A 24,369-nucleotide genomic window follows, 5' to 3' on the forward strand; every position below is an offset into this window, starting at 1 on the left:
AGAAAACAGGCAACAACCTTTCTGACCTCAGCTGCAGCAATTTCTTGCTCAACATGTCTCCAAAGGCAAGGAAAATAAAAGCAAAAATGAACTACTGGGACCTAATCAAGATAAAAAGCTTCTGCACAGCAAAGGAAACAATCAACAAAACTAAAAGGCAACTGGCAGAATGGGAGAAGATATTTGCAAATGACATATTGGAATAAAGGGTTAGTATCCAAAATCTATAAAGAACTTACCAAACTCAACACCTGAAAAACAAATAATATAGTGAAGAAATGGGCTATTTCTTCACTAGAAAGACATGAATAGACACTTTTCCAAAGAAGGCGGCCAACAGACACATAAAGATGTTCAACATCACTAAGCATCAGGAAATACAAATCAAAACCACACTGAGATAGCACCTCACACCAGTCAGAGTGGCTAAAATTAACAACTCAGGAAACAACAGATGTTGGTGAGGATGTGGAGAAACAGGAACTCTCTTACACTGTTGGTGGGAATGCAAACTGGTGCAGCCGCCCTGAAAAACAGTGTGGAGGTTCCTTAATAAATTAAAAAATCGAACTACCCTATAACACAGCAATAGTGCTACTGGAATTCATCCAACGGATACAGGAGTGCTGACTCCTAGGGGCACATGTACCCCAATCTTTATAGCAGTACTTTCAACAACAGCCAAATTATGGAAAGCGCCCAAATGTCTGTCAACTGATGAATGGATAAAGAAGATGTGATTTATATATACAATGGAATACTACTTGGCAATGAAAAAGAATGAAATCTTTTTCCTGCCATTTGCAACAACATGGATGGAACTGGAGGGTATTATACTAGGTGAAATAAGTCAGTCACAGAAAAGACAGATATCATATGTTTTCACTCATATGTGGAACTTGAGAACCTTAACAGGGGAAAGGAAGAGGAAAAATAGTCTCAAAGAAAATAGTTTGAGAGAGAGAGAGAGAGACGGAGTGAATGGGGGAGGGGCAGAGAGAGAGGGAAACACAGAATCCAAAACAGGCTCCACACGTGGAGCTGTCAGCACAGAGCCTGATGCGGGGCTTGAACCCATAAACTGTGAGATCATGACCTGAGCTGAAGCGGGACACTTAACCGACTGAGCTACCCAGGGGCCCAACATAAGCTATTTTTTAAAAAGCAAAGATAAATTGATCTGTAATAACAGAATTGACTTTTACATTTTTAAAAAATGCTTATTTACTTTTGAAAGACAGACAGAGTGCAAGCAGGGGAGGGGCAGAAAGAAAAAGACACAGAATCTGAAGCAGGCTCCAGGCTTTGAGCTGTTAGCACTGAGCCCGACGTGGGGCCCAAATCCACAGACCACAAGATCATGACCTGAGCCAAAGTTGGACACTTAACCAACTGAGTCACCCAGGCGTCCCTACATTTTTTAATTCTCAACGCAAAGCTATTGTAATGTGAGTTTTTCGATACATAAAAAATTTGATTAATTTTTTAAGTTAATTTCCTTTTATATTCTCTATACCCAATGTGGGGGTCGAACTCACAATCCTAAGATGTTCTATTGACTGACCTAGCCAGGCACCCCAAAAAATTATTCATCTTTACTGTTAAAAAAAGGTCCTAAATCAAATGCACCCTGTGTGTGGAGGACATGGCTGCCCACTCTGCTTGGCAGAGGCCCCATCCCAAAGGCTGCCTCTGCTCACCAGCCCGACCCCAGCTGAGTCATGGTAGTTTCTGGCATCCAGGAGCCTCAAAATCCAGCAGCAGCAACACAAATTATTCCAACTTTCTCTTTACTCTGGTGGCAATATAATAAACCAAGGGAATAAAAACCATAGATTTATTGATAGTTGATAGCTTTCAACAATTAAAAATCACAAAAGGGACTGACTGTGTATAAACACTACCATTTCTTAAACTTGAGCAGCTGATTAAAAAAATAAGAAATCACACATCTCCCTGTGTTGACCTACATTATTTAATGAATAAACATAAAACTAATGTGCTACGGCTCTTACAGAACCATGTGACCAAAACTACAGAGCAATGAGGTTTCAAAATTAGCAACAATTTATGTTAGCAGATTTTGTTATTTTGTTGAAAGTAAATCACCAATGTTAGATTTACAGAAGAAAGATACAGCCCCAGGGCAGATGTATATATTTTGACTTCAGTTATATGAATGCAGAAAACGCCTGTTTGAACAAGGACGTTCCACAAAGTGAGCTGAACACCTGAAGGCTTTGTTATCTAGTTCAAATTCAATGAGACTTCACACTTACCCAAATCTATGACAGTGAAGAGATTTTAATCAAATGTTAATAAAACCATCTTGCTCTTTGAAATAAAAGTTGGAAGGCACCATTACTGAAAACTGCTTTTGTGGGTGTGTTTCAGTTGGTAACAAAGAAATAGCCTGGGTGGCTTAGTCGGTTAAGCGTTCGACTTTCGCTTAGGTCATGATCTCACGGTTCGTGGGTTCGAGCCCCGCTTCGGGCTCTGTGCTGAGTGCCAGCTCGGAGCCTGGAGCCTATTTCAGAGTCTGTGTCTCCCTCTCTCTCTGACCCTCCCCTGTTCACGCTGTCTCTCTCTCTCTCTCCAAGAAATAAATAAAAATATTTAAAAAAAAAAAAAAGAAATAATATCTGATATTATATTACATTTTTTAATTACCACAGATGGGGAAAACTCTGCTTTCAGGTACTTACTGTCAAACTGCTAAAGAGAAGCATTAACAGTGGAAATGGGTCATCACACCATTTTGGTTGTTTTTTTTTTTTCTGATATATATTTTTAATATAGTTTATTGTCAAGTTGGTTTCCATATAACACCCAGTGCTAATCCCAACAAGTGCCCTTCCCCATGCCAACAACCCCCTTCCCCTCCCCCCATCAGTCCTCAGTTTGTTCTCAGTATTCAAGAGTCTCTCATGGTTTGCCTCCCTCCCTCTCCCCCAACTGTTTTTCCCCCTTCCCCTCTCCTATGGTCCATAGATTTAGTTAGCGCTGCCAATGCCTTCAAACAGCAATACTAACTAAAAGCAAAACTGTCCAGCTTTTAACACACCATACAGTGTTTGGCCTCACCAGCCATTAACAGCCTTGCTATGGTAGGCTCACCTCTGCTCTTTTCTTATTAATCAAAAGCAGCCCATAACTCCAGTGTACTATACTGTTTTCATGACCAAAATAAAAATCTGCACTTATTAGATAAGAAATTCAAGTCTTATTCTATGACAATCTTTTAAGTTACAAACTATTACCACTTCAGAGCTTTGACTTAATAACTCATAAACCAATCCAAAATTACATGACATGTGTCATTTTAGCACAAGGACATGCCAGGCCACCCATAGCACACCTGGCTCCTGGTTATTCTTCATGTTAAAGGGCCAATGCTAATCCCTCTGGGTACATAATCACTCAACGCCAAAATTACTTTAAGTTCCAATGCAAACTGAAATGGAGTGGTGGCAGTAGATAAGGTAGTAAATCAGATGGCTCAGAGGTATTACTTTTTAAAATATATATTATCAACGTAAAATAAAACAAAACTAAAGGATTCATAATTAACAGCCTATGAAACTCCACACTGAGAAACATTCAACAAGTTTCTTTTCCTTTCAAGGACAACACAGATGTGCAATGGTAGCACATGTAATATTATATTTAGTATTGTTTTGTGTTTGTCTTTAAGGACAACAATTTCAGAAAAATAAGTTTATGGGGGCACCAAGGTGGCTCAGTCAGTTAACTGTCCAGACTCTTGATTCTGGCTCAGGTCATGATATCATAGTTTTTGAGTTCAACCCCTGCATCGGGCTCTGTGTGAAGGTGTGGAGCCTGCTTGGATTCTCTCTCTCCCCCTCTCCTTCTGCCTCCCCCACTCATGCTTTCTCAAAAAACATACATAAAGTTTAAAAAAAGTAAAAAAAAAAAAAAAAAGGAAAGAATAAAGGAAAAGTAAGTTTATGTAAAAAGCTTATCTCTGGATTCCCTCAAGCCTTCAAAATTGTGGAAAGCCTTCCCTACAACGTGCGCTGGGAGGGATCCATTCCTTGCCGTGTACTGCCCTCAAGTCTTCCTGCCTATTCTTTGCAGACACCAGGAAGGCAACGAAACAACTGAAACAGCAGAACCAAGTACTTCTATGTAGCAAAACTGGCACAGATCTTAGATACAGATGAAGCCTCAGAGGAATGTCAGATTTGAACCTTCGGTGAAACTTGTCACTGAGCTTCAACCTGCAAATGATTTCATAAAATCAAGATGCAATGTATATACGAACTTGGGAAGGTCATAGAAAAGTATAGAAGGGCCTGAAATTTAAAATGCATTCTGAGGCCTATGCAAATGGAGAGTATCATGTGCTAGGGCATCAGCAAATATGCAAATTTGTTTGGCTAAACTAAAAGAACTTAAAAACTACCTTAAAAGTCCTTTTCAAATCTACCTGCAACATAGCAAACATGCTTTAAAAAGCTATCTCACTAAACAAAAGCCTAAAATCAATCTCTACCTAATGGCACACAAGTATAAAGACACTGCAAGCACAGCAGAGAAGACATAATTTTCACAGAAGGAAAATAAAGATCTGGATATTTCCACTTAACTGCAGGTTCATAAAACGCACACATTTGCACCGTACCTGGTGTCTTTACCTGATCCCCAGGTTCGAATTCCACATCCACCCATGTTGTCTTCAGTTCTGATTGCTCTAGAGAAAGAAAGAATGTTCCCTTAGGCTGAAAGCTGGTCTCCAGTCAATCTCCAAACCAAAAAAGTTGATCAGAAAAGCTGTCCCAGGATCAGCTCCCTTGGGAATAAGTGCATACTAATATAAAGTCAATTAATATTAACACATAACAAACTGACTCATATCATGTATTACCAAGACCATAAAGCAAAAACAGCAGTTACAGAGGAACCTAACATTTTCTCTCCCACCATACCTCTCAAAATCGCGTTTCCCTCTCTGGTCAAAACCGTCAAAAGCTCTGTTCCCAGGGCCGCCTCTGCCTCGGCTTCGCATGGCCCCCCTTGGGCCTCCACGGCCTCTCAGTGGTCTGTCTCGATCAAACCTGTCAATGAGTCTAGGAAGAGATGGTATAAATAATAAAAAGCGGTGAACTGGATTGAAGGGCTAAGGCTTTTTTGAAGAAAAAAATTCTAGAAGGCCATCATGGCTATAATATATTGGAAAGAACGGTGGCTTGAATAATAAAGTAATAATTAACTTTTACTGAACAATACTACCTGAGGCATTGTTCTGAGCACTTCATCAAATACAATAATTCTCATCAACAGGTATAGAGTATACAACTGTTGTCCACAATGAAACTGAGGCACAAAGGAGGTGGGTAACTTGCCCAAGGCCATACAGCTGCTAGGGGAGGGAGCCAGACCAGAGAGGCAGGTCCTGCTAACCTGTGGAGGGGCACCCCTTCCTCTGGGGGTTCATTCCAGCTCTAATATTCAACTTAAATTTGGAATGTTTTGTATAACAGAAATAGTAAACTTCAAATTAGGCCCCTTCCCAAACTTCCGTCTCCCAAACACACAACCTATCAGTGACATTTGGGGCTAAAAATATTAATCTGCAACAACCTCAATTCTCTTCCTCTTGCCCCCCACACACTTCAAGGACAGCTGAAGCTCTTTGTCGTTAAAGCCAATAGCAACTTTTGTCTTTATGTCATTTGACCCTGATTCATCATTTGACACTGCTGACCACTAATTTTCCTCAGACTTCTCTCTCACTGCCTGTCCTTAAACACTTATTTTTGTAACAGGTCATACTCAAACACGGTACAAAGTTCACAAGATACTCACTCCCCTTGCTCCTTAGGCCCCCAATTCCACTTCCCAGAGGTAGGCACCTCCAGAGTCACATCGAGGGACACATTCTGTATCTTGCCTCTCACATGTGCGCGCACTCCCGACTTCCCATCCCAGGCACAGACTGTCCTCGTCTCTATGCTATTGCTATGTGACCCTCATTCATGTGACCCTGCATTTCTCACTGCGGTCTCTGATTCCAGGCCACAAAGCCAGTTACTTCCTGGACATACCCTCTGTCCACACCCTGGCCCTGCAGATACATGAGCAACACTGACCCCTTGCTTCTGCTATGGTCCCTAACTCACAGCATCAAAGTGCCTAAGCCAAGTGCCAGATGTTTTCTATACTCCTTCCTTCTTCCTCTGCCACATCCATTGGTACAAAGGCCTGACCACCCACACACTCCTCCTCACACCCATTCTCAGCCATGCCTCTAGTCACCATCACTTTTTATGAGGGCTTGCCTCTCCTCCATTAGATTCGAAGCTATTGCAGGAAGAACCACATCTTTTTCACCATTACATTTGTCAAGGCTTTAAAAAATATTTAAAATCATAACAAATTACTTACTGAACTCTAGTGGCATTAATGGCTCAAACACCAAAACTAGAGGTATGTTCTAATCTACAGTCATGGCTGAAATTGTTACATTAAAAAGCTGTCTGATCGTGGGTAAAAATATATAAAACTCTCTATTCTTCTTACTCAAAAAGATTAAAAAAAAAATACAGAAGCGCCAATCATTAATTTTATGTCAGTCTCTTACAAGAAACATCATCCTAAATAAATTCTCCAGGTTAGGTATTCTACCTCCCACCTCCCTCCCTTCCCAACTAAAACAAATAGAGATTATTATAAAATCTTATTCCACATTATAATAAATATCTAAATCAGAGTTCTAAAACAGTAACAAAAAACATTAACAATAAATTCTTAACAAGGAAGTTGGACAGGGTAATAAGAGAAAAAAAGTCTACGTAAATATTGAGAGGAAATGAAACACCAAAACATACGTGGAAAATAATGCCAACAGTCAAAATTGGGTCTACATTTACAAGAAATCTAGATCAGATACCAACAAAACAACAAGGGCAATTGATTAAAACTGATCCTAAAATAGCCCTGTGTGTTCTGGTTTATTTTAATCCCTAAAGCCTTTTTTTTTTTTAGTGTGTTTAAAATTTTTATTTTAGAGAGAGAACATGAGCCAGGGAGAGGGGCAGAGAAAGAGAGAGAGAGAGAGAATGATTCTTAAGCAAGCTCCACACTCAGCACAGAGCCCAAAGTGGAGGCCAATTCCACAACACTCGGATCATGTTCTGAGCCATAATCAAGAGTCCAACACTCAATTGACTGAGCCACCCAGGTGCCCCTAAACCATATTTTTTCTTCACTCCATAGTTTCAGGACAGTTGGGTGGCTCAGTCGGTCCATTGAAGTGTCCGACTCTTGATTTCAGATCAGGTCATGATTTCACGGGCTCTGTGGGGACAGCTTGGAGCCTGCTTGGGATTCTCTCTCTCTCTGCCCCTCCTCACTTGTGCACACACTCTCTCTCTCACAAATACACTTTAAATATACATATTCTCAGTTGCTTCTTGCTTATAAAATATATCTTCTTTGTGTTCATGTTGGCAGCACATATACTAAAAATTAGAACAATAAAACATATGCTCTTTTTATTCAGGTTAGTGAGCATTGAGAAATCCTGTATCCACTTAGGAATCTTTGTGATGTACTCACAAGGAAAAGGACGGAAAATAAGATTTCAGCCAAGCACCATGCTTTACATCCCTATAATCCAGTCTCCCCAACAACAATCCTAATTAAGTAGACATGAGTACCTGTTTTACAGATAAAGGAAATGAAGTTCATGGAGGGAAGAATGGGGAATTAGTGTACTGGGTACAGAGTTTCAGGTGGGGAAAATAAAAATGTTCTGAAGGTGGATGGTGGGGATGGCTGCACAACAATGTGAATGTACTTCATGCCACCACACTATTGTGCATTTAAAAGTGGTTAAAATGATACATTTAAATAATTTTTTTAATGTTTATTTATTTTTGAGAAAAAAAGACAGAATGAGAGTGGGGCAGGAGCAGACAGAGAGAGAGAAAGAATCCAAAGCAGGCTCCAGGCTCTGAGCTGTCAGCACAGAGCCTGATGTGGGACTCGAACCCACGAACCATGAGACCATGACCTGAGCTGAAGTCACGCTTAACCAACTGAGCCATCCAGGCGCCCCTGAAATGATACATTTTATGTTTGTATATTTTACCCCAAATTTTCTCAAATGCTTCCATATGAGAAGAAAAAAAAAATTAAGCTGAGTGATTCTTTCAGAACTGCAACAGACTCTCTACGACCAGCATTAAATTTCAAGAAGAGCCAAAGGAAGAGTTAAAATGTATCCAGACAGAGGTAGGCTAATTCCCTAATAGCCCATGTTCAAAAAGTTCACTTAAGTTCATCATTTGGAGCCTAAAGAAAAATTCCTGCTGCATTAAGAACAGTGACCTGGTTGATCTCTGCACCTGAGCCACACGGACAGTTACTCCCAGCACCACTTATGAGACTGCTTCGATGTGAAAATATGTGTTCTGCCTTAGTGGAATAAAAACCACATGAGCTGGCTGTGAGCACAATACCCATCACTGAAACTCTGGGTCTTTGTTTCCTCATCCATAAATTGAGAGGACTGAATTAGACAGTCTGTTAAGATTATCAAGATTCAATAATTCTGCCCAATAAACATGTATAGGTATCATAGAAATGCACAGTGACACCATTTTTCACTATCAAATAAACAAAGATCAAAGTTTATTATATTAAACTCTGCAGAAAGAGCTAGGAGAAATGCTCTAGATTATTAGCGACAGAGTAAATGGACAGGTTACTAAGACAGTGATTAGTTACTATGTAACATAAGACCCCCCCCCCCTTACTGCAAAATTTGTTTTCACATTACATGCACCCATCCAAACTTGCACTGAAGCACAAACTGGGTCCCAGGTTTTAATATATGACACCCAGCTGAAAATCACTGCTTTATGTCCCTAACTGGGACTAGAACTAGAACCATTTCTAGAAGTCCCATCTAGGGAAGGCCCAACACTAAGGAAATTATTACACTGTACCACATCCACAACAGATCATAACAGAACCATTAAAAATGTTTACCAAACTATGACAGGGTACCTGGTGGCTCAGTCAATTAAGCGTCCAACTCTTGATTTTGGCTCAGGATATGATCCCATGGTTGTGTGATCAAGCCCCACGTAGGGTTCTGCACTGAGTGTGGAGTCTGCTTAGGATTCTCTCCCTCCTGCTGCCTCTGCCTCTCCCTGTGTGCCTATGTTCTCTCTTTTTCTTTCTCTCTCTTTCAAAAAAATTTAAAAGAAAATGTTCACTAAACATTGTTAATGACATGGAAAAGACTTCAGCCATATCAAATGGAGAAGAAAGAATATAAAGGACTCAGTATACATGCATTATCATCCTAATATTTAAGTATTATCTATGTATAAAAAAGAAAAGAAACAATTAGTCCGAGTGTTAAGAGTAATCACCTTAGATGGTAAGATAGTGGTTTTAGTTTTCTTTATAATTGTATGCATTTTCTAAATTATCCAAATTATCTTATGGATCTTTATTAATAGAAGAGTACTTTTTAAGAAACTAAGGAAAATATCTTTTCTGATAGCACATGACTTATCAAAAATAATTTCAAATTTCCTTGAAAGCAAAACTTCCCACCATATACCTAACATGACACACTGAGGACAGAAGACCTCACTTGTGTTATATTCTTGCCAAAGTGCATGACATTGTTCCAGACAAACTCGGTTCTGGGCTGTTCTACAAAATAACTGGCCCATTCTCTTCCAAAATGTCAAAGTCAAAGATAAAGGAAGACTAAGGAGCTGTTTCAAATGAAAGACAACTAAATGCAGTGCACATTGCTGGAATGGATCCTGAACCAGGCATTTTATTGTCTTTTGCTAAAAGGACATTATTAGGACAACTGGTGAAATTTGAGTACTCTGTAGATTACACGATTTAGAGATTTACAATAATGTATCAAGGTTCATGAGTTTGATAATTGTACCATATTTTCAGGAAATACATTTAAAGTATTTAGGGATAAAGAGATATTTCTATACTTTACTCTTAAATGTCAAAGAAAAAAGGTGTGTTTGTGTGTAAGGGGAGAGAAGGGGAGAGAAGGGGAGAGAAGAGAGAGGGAGGGGGTATGATAAAGCAAATGTTAACAGCTGGGGAATCTGGATGAGTGTATACGGGAATTTTGTGTAGAATTCTTGCAACTTTCTATAAATATGAAGTTATTTTTAAAGAAAAAAGAAAAATCCCTCCATAATCCCATATCCCACTCTACCCCGACCCTCCTGTATGATTTCACTTAATAGATGTCATTTGGTGTTAACATATACTCATCTTATCCTTTTAAAAGACTCATAGTTTTGCTACTAAAAAAGCTAGAAACATGAGTTTGTGCTTTTGAGCTATAATTTCCTTATTTCCACAGAAAAAATCCCTGAAGTGAGAAAAAAAAAAAAATGCTTCCCCAAATAAGCAGCTCTGATCCAGAAGTCTTTCTGTAAGCAAGCAGACTATGGCCATTACACAGCAAAATTGAAGTACTCACCAGAAATAGCAGAATTAAGCCTTTCTCTAATCCTCACCCTCCAATATGGTGGCAGACACACCAGCTTGATGTTCTCAATATGTAATTTCTAGGGAATGCATCTATGGAAGTCACCACCTGCTCAGCCTTCTCAGACTGAGCTACTGGACTTTTGGGGGTCTTTTCGGGGAAGGGGTGGTGTTTTAATAGGCATACTTTTACACATCCTTTGGTTAAAACTTGTAGCCAGGATCCTAAATGGAATCAGTAGTCAGGAAGTTGGAATACTTCGGGGAATTAACAGCTCCCTTGACATTAAACTGTTGACGACTAATAGTGTCAACATAACTATTCCAGTCTCTCCTTTAGCCTTTTTTTTTTTTTAACCATTTTCCTTTAAATGTGATTCACTAGTTGTTTCAGTTTAATCTAAACTCAGTGCTATGAAGGTTGAGTAATTAAACAAAAACTTCCAGCACTAAGCACCGGTCGTGTAGGGGCCAAGCAGAAGACACAAAGAACCGCTACATGTGCACAGGCAGGTGTGGGCGGCCCACCTGCTGCCTCAGCACTCAGGTGTGGGGTCAGGCTGCATCAGCCCGAGACCACCTTCCAGGTCAGAGCACTTTCTAGAGGAAGGTATGGAAGCTAGAAACTGGTTTTATACACTATATCAACTTTTCTTAAAATGTCATGATAGCCAAGTGACTTAACCACTGGGCTAGGAACTTGTTTAAATTTGTTAGTAGTCTAAGTTAAACCAAAACCATAATTATATCCGTAGCTTCAATTGCAAAAGAAAATTTCACCTGTTTAACAGACTTCTGTGTAGTTTTTTTTTACAGGTTACCAATAAATCGTAGTTACCAATAAATAATTTGTTTTTCACCTTACAATCATTTCCTGAACCAAGACTTAAGGTCACTTATGAGATAAATGGAAGATCTTTCATGTGTCACCTAAAGTGACTGCCAAGGTTGCAAAAGCTAGCAGTTCTAGTAAAACCCTCCCGGTTCTCCCCACCTTCCTGACCAAGGTCTGCCATACGTACTTTTCATCCGTGAACTTCTCAGGTGTAAAGTCCGCTTGTCTCTCAGTCTCATAGGGTCGATATTCCCTGTAGGATCTCCGCTCTGCTCTGTCAAGTGTCACCTCTGTCCCCCGGCTGTCATTCCATCCCTGCTGCTCCCCTCTTCTGGGAGCTCGCTTCTGGCCTGCCAAATCAGAAGGGACAGCTGGGACCCCAGGTCCATGAGAGCACATTTACAGGGAGTTTTAAATTCCACTTTTCTAGAAGTCAACGTCACAGGAAAATCCAGGAAGTTTGGAAACATTCAGAGAAGAAAAAAGTTGTGGATATCATCACGGCCCTTGAACGACACAGGTTTGAAGTGTACAGGCTCACTTACAGAATGTTTTAGATACAGTACAGTAGTGTTAATGTATTTTCTCTTCCTTATGATTTTAATAGCATTTTCTCTTCTCTAGCTTATCTGCTCTAAGAATATACACTACATATACAAAATAAATGTTAATCAAATATTACTGGTAAGGCTTCTAGTCAACAGTAGTATTAGTAGTTAAGTTTTTGGGAAGTCCAAAGTTATATGCAGATTTCCAAGTGCATGGGTTGAAACCTGGTTTCAACCTAACCCCCCAGTTCCTCAAGGGTCAACTGTACTTCCTCATAAAACTTTTAAGACTCTTATGTTTTCTCTCCCTTCTGTCCTAGAAAATATAAAATAAACTATACCAACTAACCTATAATTACTGATATTTCATAATGACTATGACAGCTATGGTTATACACATTTGCTAAATTAACTAAGGTTATCAACAGCAGCTTTATTAAAATATGGTAGCTACACTCCATACAGAATATTAAAGGATAAATACCCTATATTTCAGATTGTACTTTCAGATAAACTATGGCTTATCATTGGCTACTAAGGTTTTTTTTTTCTAAATACAGTTCTGTACTGCTATTATCTTTTTTCTTTGAAAACAGATTTTTCTGCTCTCCTGATCTTTGATGGGATTTACTAATACCTTTCAATATGAGGCCAAACTGCTATCTACTAACTCATATGAGGGACAGTCAGCACTGGAAGGGGGCATCTCTCGTTCACAGAAGGGCCAGCACTCAGCCAGGGTCACTCCAGGCCTCCCTCTCACTTTACTCCTCTCTAGTTTTGATGCTTTAAAAATTTTAAGCAGAGTCTATACCTGAAGGCAGCTAACACTTGGTAAGTATGTTGTGAGGAACTTTATTTATCACTTCTTAAATTATCTTCTAAAAATGCGTTTTCTTTTTCTTTTTTTAAAAAAAGACATTTAAAAGGTGTCCATCTCAAACATGATGTACCATTATTACTACAGTAGCTTCGATTTTCCTTGGTATCATTTATACCTTTGCATTGGTTGTATGGCTATCAAAATATTTTTTTAATGTTTATTTCTGAGAGACAGAAAGAGAGAGAACACGAGCAGGGAAGGGGCAGGGGATACAGAGGATCTAAAGCAGGCTTTGCGCTGACAGCAGAGAGCCTAATTTGATGCAGGGCTCGAAATTACAAACCACAAGATCATGATCTGAGCCAAAGTTGGATGCTTAACCAACTGAGCCATCAAAATACTTTTTTTTTTTTTTACAAATAGTTTATTGTCAAATTAGTTTCCACGTAACACTCAGTGCTCATCCCCACAAGTGTCCTCCTCCATGCCCATCCCCCTCCCCCCCACATGCATCAGTCCTCAGTTTTTGTCAGCATTCAAGAGTCTCTCATGGTTTGCCTCTCTCCCTTTCCCCCACCATTTCCCCCCTTCTTCTCCCCCTTGTTCCTCCGTCAAGTTCCTCCTAATCCTCCTATACGTGCAAACATATGATATTTGTCCTTCTCTGCCTGACTTATTTCGCTCAGCATAACACCCTCAAGGTCCATCCATGTTGCTACACATGGCCAGATTTCATTATTTCTCATTGCCATGTAGTATTCCATGGTATAGATAAACCACATCTTCTTGATCCATTCATCTGTTGATGGACACTTAGTGAGCCATCAAAATATTAAATGTATGTGAATTAATGAGTAATTCTTAAAGTCCTGGATTCCTCTCTTAGACAGATATATATGACTCTTAAGGAATATATGTTTACATTTATTTTTCTGTCTTCCTACTGAATAGCTTCTACCTGAGCTTTTTACTGGGCACATGTACACGGTAACATAGTTCCAGTATCTTACTTATCCCATTTTAAAGCAAAAGTCAAGTCTGTGACACCACTAACATAAGATTGTGCAATTTATTACCTGTGGTAACATAAAGTACTTTTTTAATGTGAAAAGTTCCACAATAAATCTAAGTTCAACCTTAAATTAATGTCCCATAACCTAGAAATGCTTAAATCCAATTTGCATCCTGTACTGATGTCACAATCTGAGCTGTAACGTGTTTGAGAAATGGGAAAGATGTCATCTTTCTCATAACAGATCATTATGTTTCTCTTGCAGAAGCAAAACAGAGAGAGACACTTGTCCTGTGAGTATGCAATGCCAAATGAGGGCAGGTATATTACTAATAGGGATCAAATTTGAAATGTTAGGTAGAAAATGTTATTTCAGAAATTTATTATCTAACAAGTTGAAAACTCTAATAGAGTATGACATAACAGCAATCAGCTGATATGTCAATAATAACAATACTTTTATTTCAACACAAAAATGTATTTTAATAACAGCTTTAAATTTCCTATTTATAACCTATTTTTTAAAAAACCTGGGGCACTGGAGCGGACAGTCAGTTAAGTGTCCAACTTCAGCTCAGGTCATGATCTCATGGTGTGTGGGTTCAAGCCCCGCATACGGCTCTATGCTTCTTCCAAAGTTTTGGTGTAGAAACTTAAAAAATAAAATTTAGGGGAGTGTGGGTGGTTCAGTCAGTTGGGCATCCGGCATCGGCTCAGGTCATGATCTTGCAGTTCGTGGGTTCGAGCCCTGCGCCGGGCTCTGTGCTGACAGCTAGCTCAGAGCCTGGAGCCTGCTTCGGATTCTGGGTCTCCCTCTCTCTCTGACCCTCCCCTGCTCATGCTGTCTTTCAGAAATAAGTAAAACTTTTAAAAAATAAATTAATTTATTAAAAAAATTAAATAGGGGTTGCCTGGGTGGCTCAATTGATTAAGTGTCCATCTCTTGATTTTGGCTCAGGTCATGAACTCATGGTTCAGGAGATCAAGCCCTGGTTGGAGCTCTGTGCTGACAGCAGGGAACCTGCTCAGGTTTCTCTCTTTCTCTCTCTCTGCCCTTCTCCTGCTCATGTGCGTGCACACACACATGCTCTCTCTCTCTCTCTCGCAAAAGAAATAAACATTAAAAGAACATTAAATGGGGCACCTGGGTGGCTCAGTCGGTTAAGCGTTTGCCTTCACTCGTGTCATGATCTAGCGGTTTGTGAGTTCAATCCCCGCATCGGGCTCTGTGCTGACAGCTCAGAGCCTGGAGACTGCTTCAGGTTCTGTGTCTCCCTCTCTTTGCCCCTCTCCCACTCATGCTCTGTCTCAAAAATAAATAAACTCTAAAAAAATTTTTAAGAACCAAAAACATTAAATATAACTAGATATTTATTGGAATAATTATGAATATACTGCAAACATTTGTCTCTCCCAAACCCAAAGATAAAAGGGTCCAGTTTCCCCCCACAATTTAGTGCTAAGCAATCAAGATTGCAACTGAACCTAGTTTGTCTTTCTCTGCTGGGTCAGCAGCTCCAAGTGGATAATGCAAGCACTGAATTTCTCTAGCCCTTTCCAATAAAAGGCTGGCACATCCTGTCTGATCACTGATCCAAACACAAGCCCATATGAAGGGACAGAATACCATAAAATTTACAGTAAGATTTCCTACAAAACAAAGTTGAGCTTTGACTCAAAGACAATAATTCTGAAAGGCTAGGAAAAAGAAAAGCTGCAATAGCCTCTGTAGATTTCAGGAATGAGTTTATAAAAAAGGCTCACCCAAGGGTCTACACATATTGTTAAATATTGAAGGGCATTAAAAACCTGTTTCCATGGGAAAATCTTATTATTTCCAGATCCACATGCAAAAATGTTTCCATTATATGTCAAACATGTTTTGACTTTGATTCTTCTCTACACTGAGCGTTCGTTTATAATATTCTAACTAAATTAAAATTTTTGAATGTTAGAAAGGTGCATATCAATTAGGGCTACAAAACCTTGAAAGAGTAGCTCTCTATAAATTTAGTACAGTAACTACATAAATGTAAATTAATGAGCTGTTTGTTCCGGAAATAACATTTACCTGAAAAAGAACCAGGATGACAAAACTTCCATCCTAACTACAATATTAACTAAAAATCTTCAATACAGATCTCAAAAGCCAGATCATCTGGATCATGAACAACTGACAAAAAAAGTTATAAATCCACTAGATTATGATGCTAGGTGAAGGAAGCAGGCTGCAACTCAGTTTATATATAATTTAAATTTAGAAAAAAAGAAATAGCTCTGTATGTACATAAATCCAAGGTGTTAACTCGTAATAAAAATAGAAGATTTTTGCTTTACTTCATACATTTCAGAATTGTTCAAAATTTATAAGAATGTTATATTTTTGTTATAAGACAAAAACGCATGATTTTTAATACTAAAAAGACTAAAAAGTAATATATTAACAGATAGCATTACTGCAGTTTCACACTCCTTTAAAGGATAAAACATTTTCCATCTGTTAAAAAGCAAAGGGAGAGGAAAAGCTTAGCCTTCTTCAATTCTTTCATTACTATATCAAAATAGATTTATAAGAAAAATCAGAACACAAAATGTACAATATATCTCAAGTCTCATTCACTGTTTAAATAGGCTCACAAATGCACTGGCCTACTAGCATGGGGTCTTGAGATACCCAAAAGCATTTAAATAATTTTCTCTATCTTTATTATAGTGACTTGATTTTCTGATTGTCAGGTGATATAGCTAGCTGGACTGAAGTTTTCACAGACAAAAGTAAAGTAAACATTACCTAGCTGCACAAGTCAAAGACCCAACACTTAAATCAGGAGTTGTAATCTCGGGGCTGGGATGCACAACTGTAATCAAGCAAGGAATAAGCCAGCAAAGCCCAGTTGAATACATTGTCAAACACTGGCTCAAGTGGTTGAAAGACGTATCTTAACACTCTTTTAAAGCAAACCTTAGGATCTCTGCTTTATTTTAGGAAAACAGAGGAAACACAGGTGGAGTCTTACAGGTTATGAACTGATGCAGTTCGGGTGATGAACGGCTCTTAGGTACCCTGATGCGGACAGTGGTACCTGGCTAAACAGGGTGTGGGGAACTTTGAATATTCTTGTTTAAAAGGATTAAAGGTTAAAAACGCTTTTCTTAAAGTAGCCTGAATTAATGCCAAGTTACACATTCCAACGACACGACATGCTGTATTGAAAAATGACGCCGACTGTCTGCTGGAAGCTACTGTAAGGGGAATGTACCGGGATGGGGTGAAAGCACGGAGCCTGGCAGGAGCCAGGGATCCCGCGTCCGCCCCCCCGCCCCGCATTCGGCTCGCGGCCCTGACGTCACAGCCCTCCCCCGCGGTCACCCAGGCCTGCGCTCCATCACAGAAGCCCGAGCCCCGAGCCCCCGCGATTCTCCACACACCCTGGGCTCTCGCCACCACCTCCAGCTGCCGGGTGCGCCCTCCTTCCTCACTCTCCCTCGTTCCCACCACGCTTCTCTTCTGACCTCCCGATCTGAATCTTGCACAGGTTGGGCTGGAGGATGGAGACTGTCTCTGCTAGCTCTAGATTTGAGCGCCCCATGGTAGCGACCCCAGTTATCCGACACACAACATCTCAGCAGTATCCCTCAACTTTGCCCAACTTGTAATGGCTCAGTTCTGGGATTCTGAGACCCCTACTCCAAGCCAGCACGCCGCTCCCCACCCCCCAACAAGGGGCTGGAAAAGGCCAGAAGGGGCGTGACACCCCTTCCCGTTCTCTTTTCCTACCTTCTGCCGCCACAAGGACCCCTCAACTTAACCCAAGCCTTCCCAGGAGCCCCTTCCCTTTCTGGATCAGGATCCTCTGATCCCAGTCGCACAGTGGGGGTCGAGGGGCGGCCAAGGAGGGGTGACCTCCATGACCCCATTCTCCTTCCCTTCCCGCCCACTGCGCCTACCCGGGGGTGCCCAGGTGCTGGGCAGGGCGCACGTACCGGGTGGTAGCGGGCCGCCCCCGGGGCTGTCCGGCTGCTGCGCGCCAGGGGCCGGGAGGCTCTTGCGTTCCTTCTGGGACTCCCTCCGAGCGCCGCCCGCGCCAGGTCTGTGGCCCGAGGCCCCGGCCGGACTCCTGCCGCCGCGGTTGCCTGCCCCGGCCGCCGCCGCCGCCTCATCGCGCCTCTTGCGCTGCAGCTGCTGCTGGCGTCGGTGCTCGGCCTCGCGCAGGATGTCGAACGGGTCCGACTCGTCGTCCAGCAGCTGGTGGAAGCGGTTGGCCACGACGCAGCCGAAACTCTCCTGCATCGCGGCGCCTGCGGCGGCCGCGGCCACGGGGCTCCCCAGTGCGCCCTTCATGCCGCCGCGGCCACTGCGGGCCCGCCGCTGGCAGCCCACGCGAGGGAGTCTCAGCAAAACCGGCGGCGAGGACCCATCCCGTCCGCCGCTACCGCCCTCCCTGCCTTACCGGGTCCTGTCCCTCCCGGCGCCTGCCCCCGCGCCGCCGCCGCCGCTGCCCACCCAGCCGCCGCCCGACAGCCAATCAGCGCACGTGGACACGCCCTCTTTCCTAGCCGCCGGGTCTGGAAGCCCAATCAGCGGCCGGCGGCTGTCACGTCACGCGACCTCTATGCCCCTCCCCCCGACTCAGCAGAGAGGGGCGGGCCACAGGGGGCGGGGCTTCTGGGAGGGTCACAGGGGGCGGATCTTCTGGGAGGAGCAACGAGTTCTTGTAGTCGTGGAGGCTATGCTGTTCGGGTGGGTTACAGCCATTATTTGTATTCTCTCCGGCACTAGCTCCACATTCGTAACGGGCCACTCTTCTTTGAAGTTGATATATTCATCTAGCCATTCAACTATATATTGAACACTTACTATGTGCCAGCCGTTATGTTGTAAGAAACACTAGCTCTGTGTTTTTGCGGATCTTAGTCTAGAGGCAGAAGAGTGCGGTAAAGGAAAGGAACAGACTTTTCTACGCGTCAGTAGCAGAGACCTGACCTAATTAGGAGGCCTGGAAAGGCTTTCCCTGGGAAGTGACAGTTAAACCGAAATACCAAGGATGACAAGGGCAAAAGCAACCACAAATAAGGATGTCTTGAGGTGGGATGGAGCACAACCCATTGAAACTCAAAGGAAACCATTATAACTGGATTACAAAGAGCTAGGGTACCGTCTTACTTTGTTGTTGTTGTTTTTCTAGAAGCAATGGAAAGCAAATTTTAATCCTAAGGATGTATTTGAAAAGGCTGTTCTAGCTGCACTGTGAAGGACTAGGTTGGAGGCAGGTCAGATTGGATGTAAGGAGACCAAGCAAAAGATTGTTGCAGAACTCAAGAGAAGGGTTGATGACAGTGACTTGAATTTAAATGGTTGCAATGGAGGTGAAGAGATTCATAGATTCAAGAGCTGTTTGGGAGGTTGTATCAACAGGACTTGGTAATGCATTAGATAGATATGGGTGTTGAGGGAAAAGGAGAGATTATGATGACTCCTATTTCTGGCTTGTGCAGCTGGAATGGTGGTGCATTCTAAAGAAATAGAACACTGGAAGAGACCATTTTGATGGGAGTCATGAGTTCGGTTTTGGACATATTGAGGTTTTGTTTTATTTGTTTTCAACTGAGAACTGGAGTTCAGAGAACTCTGAACTGGGCAGTCCTCCAGGAAGTTTTGGCTGGCACCTGGCTGCCTATCCCACACCTTCTTTTTCCTCTTACAGTTTCCCAGAACCTGTATTTTGTTAGGACATCAGGTGGAGCTGGGCCCCAGACCAGTCTCAAACTTGATTAATCCTAAATCATGCACTCTAATTCCACTCCCTTGCTAGTGATTGGTGTAGGAATAGGCTCTTGGTGCAAATCTTCCCTGAGGGGAAGTATTCTGGAGGATTCTTAAGAACATTTTTCTTATATCTAAAAAGGGATTGAGAAGGAGTCTGCTATTTCCCATGTCTGTTCTTTGCTCCTTGTTATGTGAGGAAGACATAATGCCTAGAGTTACTGTCCCTTGTTGCAACTATGAGAATGGCAGAGCTGAAAGGTAGAGAAAACCTAATTCCTTGGTGCTATTGAACTGATGACTTAACCTACTGGGGAAACTCCCTGCCTCAGATTTATTATATAAAATGACAAATAATATTATTGTTTAATCTGCTCTCAAGTTGTATTTGTCTCTTGATTCAAAAGCATCACCTTAGAGCTTCTTGCTCAGGTGAGTCATCACCAGCTTTTATTTTCCTTTAATAGCAAAGGAACCCTTAACCCTGACTGCTGCCAGGTTTGTGTTTTACTCATTCAAGTTTCTGTCATTCCCGAGGAGGATAGGGATGATGCCTGTCATTCATTGCATTCTTATTCATTGCAGTTTATATTCCCAGTGCTTCGTACTCTAAGTAGTTGTATTCTAGGTTCTCAGTAAGTATTTGCTGAATGACTGAAGATTTTAAAATATTTAGTCATCTCCTTTTTGGAGTCAGCAGAGATTTATGATCAAAAGCCTATTCTTTTTACCCAAAATAATTGAGAGGAGGTGTTCAAACAAAAACTTGTACATGAATGTTCATGGCAGTACTACTCACAATATCCAAAGGTGGAAACTACCCAAATGTACATCAATGGATGAATGGACAAACAAAATGTGGTACAATGGATTAATATTTGTCTACAGAATGAAGTACTAATATATGCTATAATATGAATTAATATTGAATGAAAGAAGCCAGACACAGAAGGCCACATATTGTATGTCCATTTATATAAAATGTCCAGAATAGGCAAATACATAGAGACAGAAATCAGATTAGTGGTTGCCAGGGGGAGACGGGAGGGGGGATGGAGAGTGACCATTTAAGGTGCATGAGGTTGCCTTTTGGAGTGATAACAATTTTCTGGAATTTATAATGTTGATTGTACAAAATGTGAATGTATTAAATACACTGAATTGCACACTTTAAAATGGCTACAATAGCAGACTTGGCAACTTTTTTGAGTTTTGGGCTGTGGAGGTTGGAGCAGCCAGAGACAGGGGTCCTGCACTGAGATGCCTCAAATCCTTGTTAAAAATGTTTGGGTCCTCATGAGGCCCTACTTTACCTAAGCTTACCAGGAGATTTAGGTAGAAGGGGGTTGATTGGCTTCATTGCTTATAAAATCATGAGTGTTGATGAAACAAGTAAAGCTTGGAAAGCTTTGAGTCTGGCACCTGCTTATGGTCATCATTAGCTAGCTTTACTTGGAGTACACATCAAGTGGAATATCAGTCTGGCTATCTTCAGCAAGCTGTTCGATGGGAACATGGAGCATCATTGTACACATGCAGATGTGTTGTTTCCTTTGTGGCATGAATAAATGGACCTGTGATGTACAAAAAAACAAAACAAAAAAAAAAACAGACTACAATAGTAAATTTTATGTGACTCTACCACAATATTTAAAGCATATATTTTGGAGTTAGACCATGATTTGAATCCTGGCTCTGCCACTAATTAACTTTGTGACTTTGGATCTGTTCTTTATTTCTGTGCCTCAGTTTTCTTATCTGTAAAATGGAAAATATAATGATACCTACTTCTGAGGGTTTTTGTGAAAACTGGGTCAGATAATGCATATGAAGTGTTGAGCACCATGCCTGGCACAAAGTAAGTCCTCAATGAAAGTCATTATCAACATTATTATTACCATCATTTTGAATCAGACTTAGGACTCCGTAGAGTCATAATGAGCCTTCATTATTATGAGATGAATGAAATTTCCAAAGATTCTTCAAGCACCAGAATTACCACATGTACCAGAGACCATACTTTGAGAAGCACTGCTTCAAACCAGATGTCTCTGGCATCTTTAAGCTGTCCATTACCAAGCAACAAAACCAAGGGACCATTACCACTTGAGAGAAGACCTGTCATTTTCTAGTTTTTTTTTTTATATTTATTTATTTTTGAGAGAGAGAGAAACAGAGCACAAGCAGGGAAGGGGCAGAGAGAGAGAGAGTATGAACAAGGGAAGGGCAGAGAGGGATGGAGATACAGAATCAGAAGCAGGCTGCAGGCTCTGAGCTGTCAGCACAGAGCCCCACATGGGGCTCAGACCCACGAACAGTGAGATCATAACCTCAGGTGAAGTTGGATGCTCAACCAACTGAGCCACCCAGGCACCCTGTGCTTGTCATCTTCTTACTGGACATCTAGAGACAGCTCACTCCCCCAGTTCCCTCCTTTTCCTTTCCAACACAGCCAATCACAACAATTTCTTATGGCATGCTCTGTGAGCACCGCATTCTAATTTCCAAATCATAACTGCCTAAAGCAGTTGTAAGTCAACTAATCCTGATTGCTTTAGGAAAAAGACACCTGTAGAACCACTGAAATAGAGATGAATAGCCTCTAGCTAGTAGTAGCTGGCCATGAGTTTTCTTTGGGTCTATTAATTACTGTAGAATTTACTGATGGTAACTTATTAAATAGCCTCACATTTTTTTCCTAACATTTTTTCTGCTGGAAGATTGCATCTTTAAGTGCATTCCTAAAATAACAACTCTTATCACATTAGCATGAGTTATTTGCAATGTTGTGTTTAATGTGGCCAATTTAATAGACTTTATCTAAGTTTACTTATTTATTTTGAGAGATACAGAGACAGTGCGAGTGGGGAGGGGTAGAGAAAGGGAGACAGAGAATCCCAAGCAGACTCTGTGTTGCCAGTGCAGAGCCTGATGTGGGGCTTGAACACACAAAACTGTGAGATCATGACTTGAGCTGAAACCAAGAGCCGGACACTTAACCAACTGAGCCACTCAGGTACCCCTAGACTGATATTTCTAATAATCCAAGATATAAAAACTATAGTAATTATAATATCAAACAGAAAACATACACACATACACACACACAAACACACACACATAACTTAGAAAATAAAGCATACCAAAAAGCAGTGGGGTGTGGGATGCTGAATAATACTACCAGCCCTTCCATTACAGTTATTTATTGGCACCAGTGGAAATGCATGAAATTTAACTACATAAAATGTTAATTACCTTGAGTTACTTAATATACAAATTTCATTAGGAATGGTAAAATAAAATACACTAGAATCTTCCATATTGACTTGCAAATCTCAGGAAGATCAATCCAGAATTTAAAAATATGTTGTTGTATTACTTTTTTTAAAATTCTTAAATTATGTTTATTTATTTTTGAGAGACAGAGCATGAACAGGGGAGGGGCAGAGAGAGAGAGAGAGAGAGAGAGAGAGAGAATCCGAAGCAGGCTCCAGGCTCTGAGCTGTCAACACAGAGCCTGATGCGGGGCTCGAGCTCACAAACCGTGAGATCATGACCTGAGCTGAAGATGGACGCTTAACCAACTGAGCCACCCAGGCACCCCTTTAGCTGTATTACTTTTAGTTACATGCAGGGAACAATGCTGAAAAGAAAGCCAAGGCACGGGGACCAGTCAGGCTGCAAAGGGTTTGAGTTTTTATGAATCACCAAAGAGTTGCAGTCCATATATTCTCTTTTGCCAATGGATTACTGCTACCCCTTTGCCTACCTTTTCTCCTCTATAAAATTAAGATGATTTAGGACATCAGTCCTATGTTCATCATATGATTGATGGAAAAATAAATTCAAAGAAGTAAATTGAAAAGGTAAAACGATATTATTATTTAACAATTGTTTCTACTTCCATATATAATATATGTAAAAACAAACTATTTTTCCTAATTCTAAGAGGATCTCAAATTTTTTATGCCAGTTGAGTCAATTGTGATAAGATTAATAAAGTTACAGTCCCTGGTTTAGTTGTTACAAGACTGAGAAGTGAATTTATTTTTTTAAAGTTTTTTATTTATTTTAGAGTGAGAGAGACAGACAGACAGACTGCGAGTGGGGAGGGGCAGAGAGAGAGGGAGACACAGAATCCAAAGCAGGCTCCAGGCTCTGAGCTGTTAGCACAGAGCCCGATGAGGGGCTTGAGTTCACAAACCGTGAGATCATGACCTGAGCTGAAGATGGGCGCTTAACTAAGCCAGCCAGGCACCCAGATAAATAAATTTAAATTCAGTTTCCCATAGAAAATGAATAAAGCAAGTATGTATTCTCAAAGTTAGGGGTTATAGAACCGTAAACCATTGACAATCAGGATGTGACAAGAGAACATTTTGCAAGCCCAAATATATCATGATGACTAGACATAGAATCTTTTAAATCCAGAAAGGACCTGTACCCACCTTACAATATTTGTATACTTGGTATCACTGAGATTCTTTCCAACTTTTTTCCTTTTTTTTTTTTTTATGTTTATTTATTTTAGAGAGAGACACAGACAGACAAAGCATGAATGGGAAAGGAGCAGAGACAGACAGAGGGAGACACAGAATCCAAGCAGGCTCCAGGCTCTGAGCTGTCAGCACAGAGCCTGAAGTGGGACTCGAACCCACAAACCGTGAGATCACGATCTGAGGCGAAGTCGAACACTCAACTGACTGAGCCACCCAGGTGCCCCTTTTCTTTTTTTTAAAAAAAGTTTATTTATTTTGAGAGAGACAGACATCATGAGGAGGGGAAGGGAGAGAGAGAATCCCAAGCAGGCTCTGCACTGTCAGCACAGAGCTAGACTTGGGGCTTGAACTCGCGAAACCATGAAATCATGACCTG

At 41.1% G+C, this 24,369-nt stretch overlaps 1 protein-coding gene across 1 annotated transcript in view; it reads right to left on the reverse strand.

Moving 5' to 3' along the window:
- Nucleotides 1–18,188, reverse strand: part of HABP4 (hyaluronan binding protein 4) — a 40,934-nt gene extending 22,746 nt beyond the window's left edge. The window contains exons 1-4 of the mRNA XM_039245699.1: nt 17,715–18,188; nt 11,535–11,697; nt 4,950–5,090; nt 4,646–4,714 (exon numbers count right to left, since the gene is read on the reverse strand). Of these exons, the coding sequence (XP_039101630.1) occupies nt 4,646–4,714; nt 4,950–5,090; nt 11,535–11,697; nt 17,715–18,072 (731 nt within the window). The 5' untranslated portion in view covers nt 18,073–18,188. The remainder of the gene's footprint in view (nt 1–4,645; nt 4,715–4,949; nt 5,091–11,534; nt 11,698–17,714) is intronic.
- Between the last annotated feature and the right edge of the window lie 6,181 nt (nt 18,189–24,369).

This window comes from Hyaena hyaena, unplaced genomic scaffold (genome assembly GCF_003009895.1).
Source record: "Hyaena hyaena isolate Hyena2069 unplaced genomic scaffold, ASM300989v1 scaffold_269, whole genome shotgun sequence".
Taxonomy (NCBI): Eukaryota; Metazoa; Chordata; class Mammalia; order Carnivora; family Hyaenidae; genus Hyaena; species Hyaena hyaena.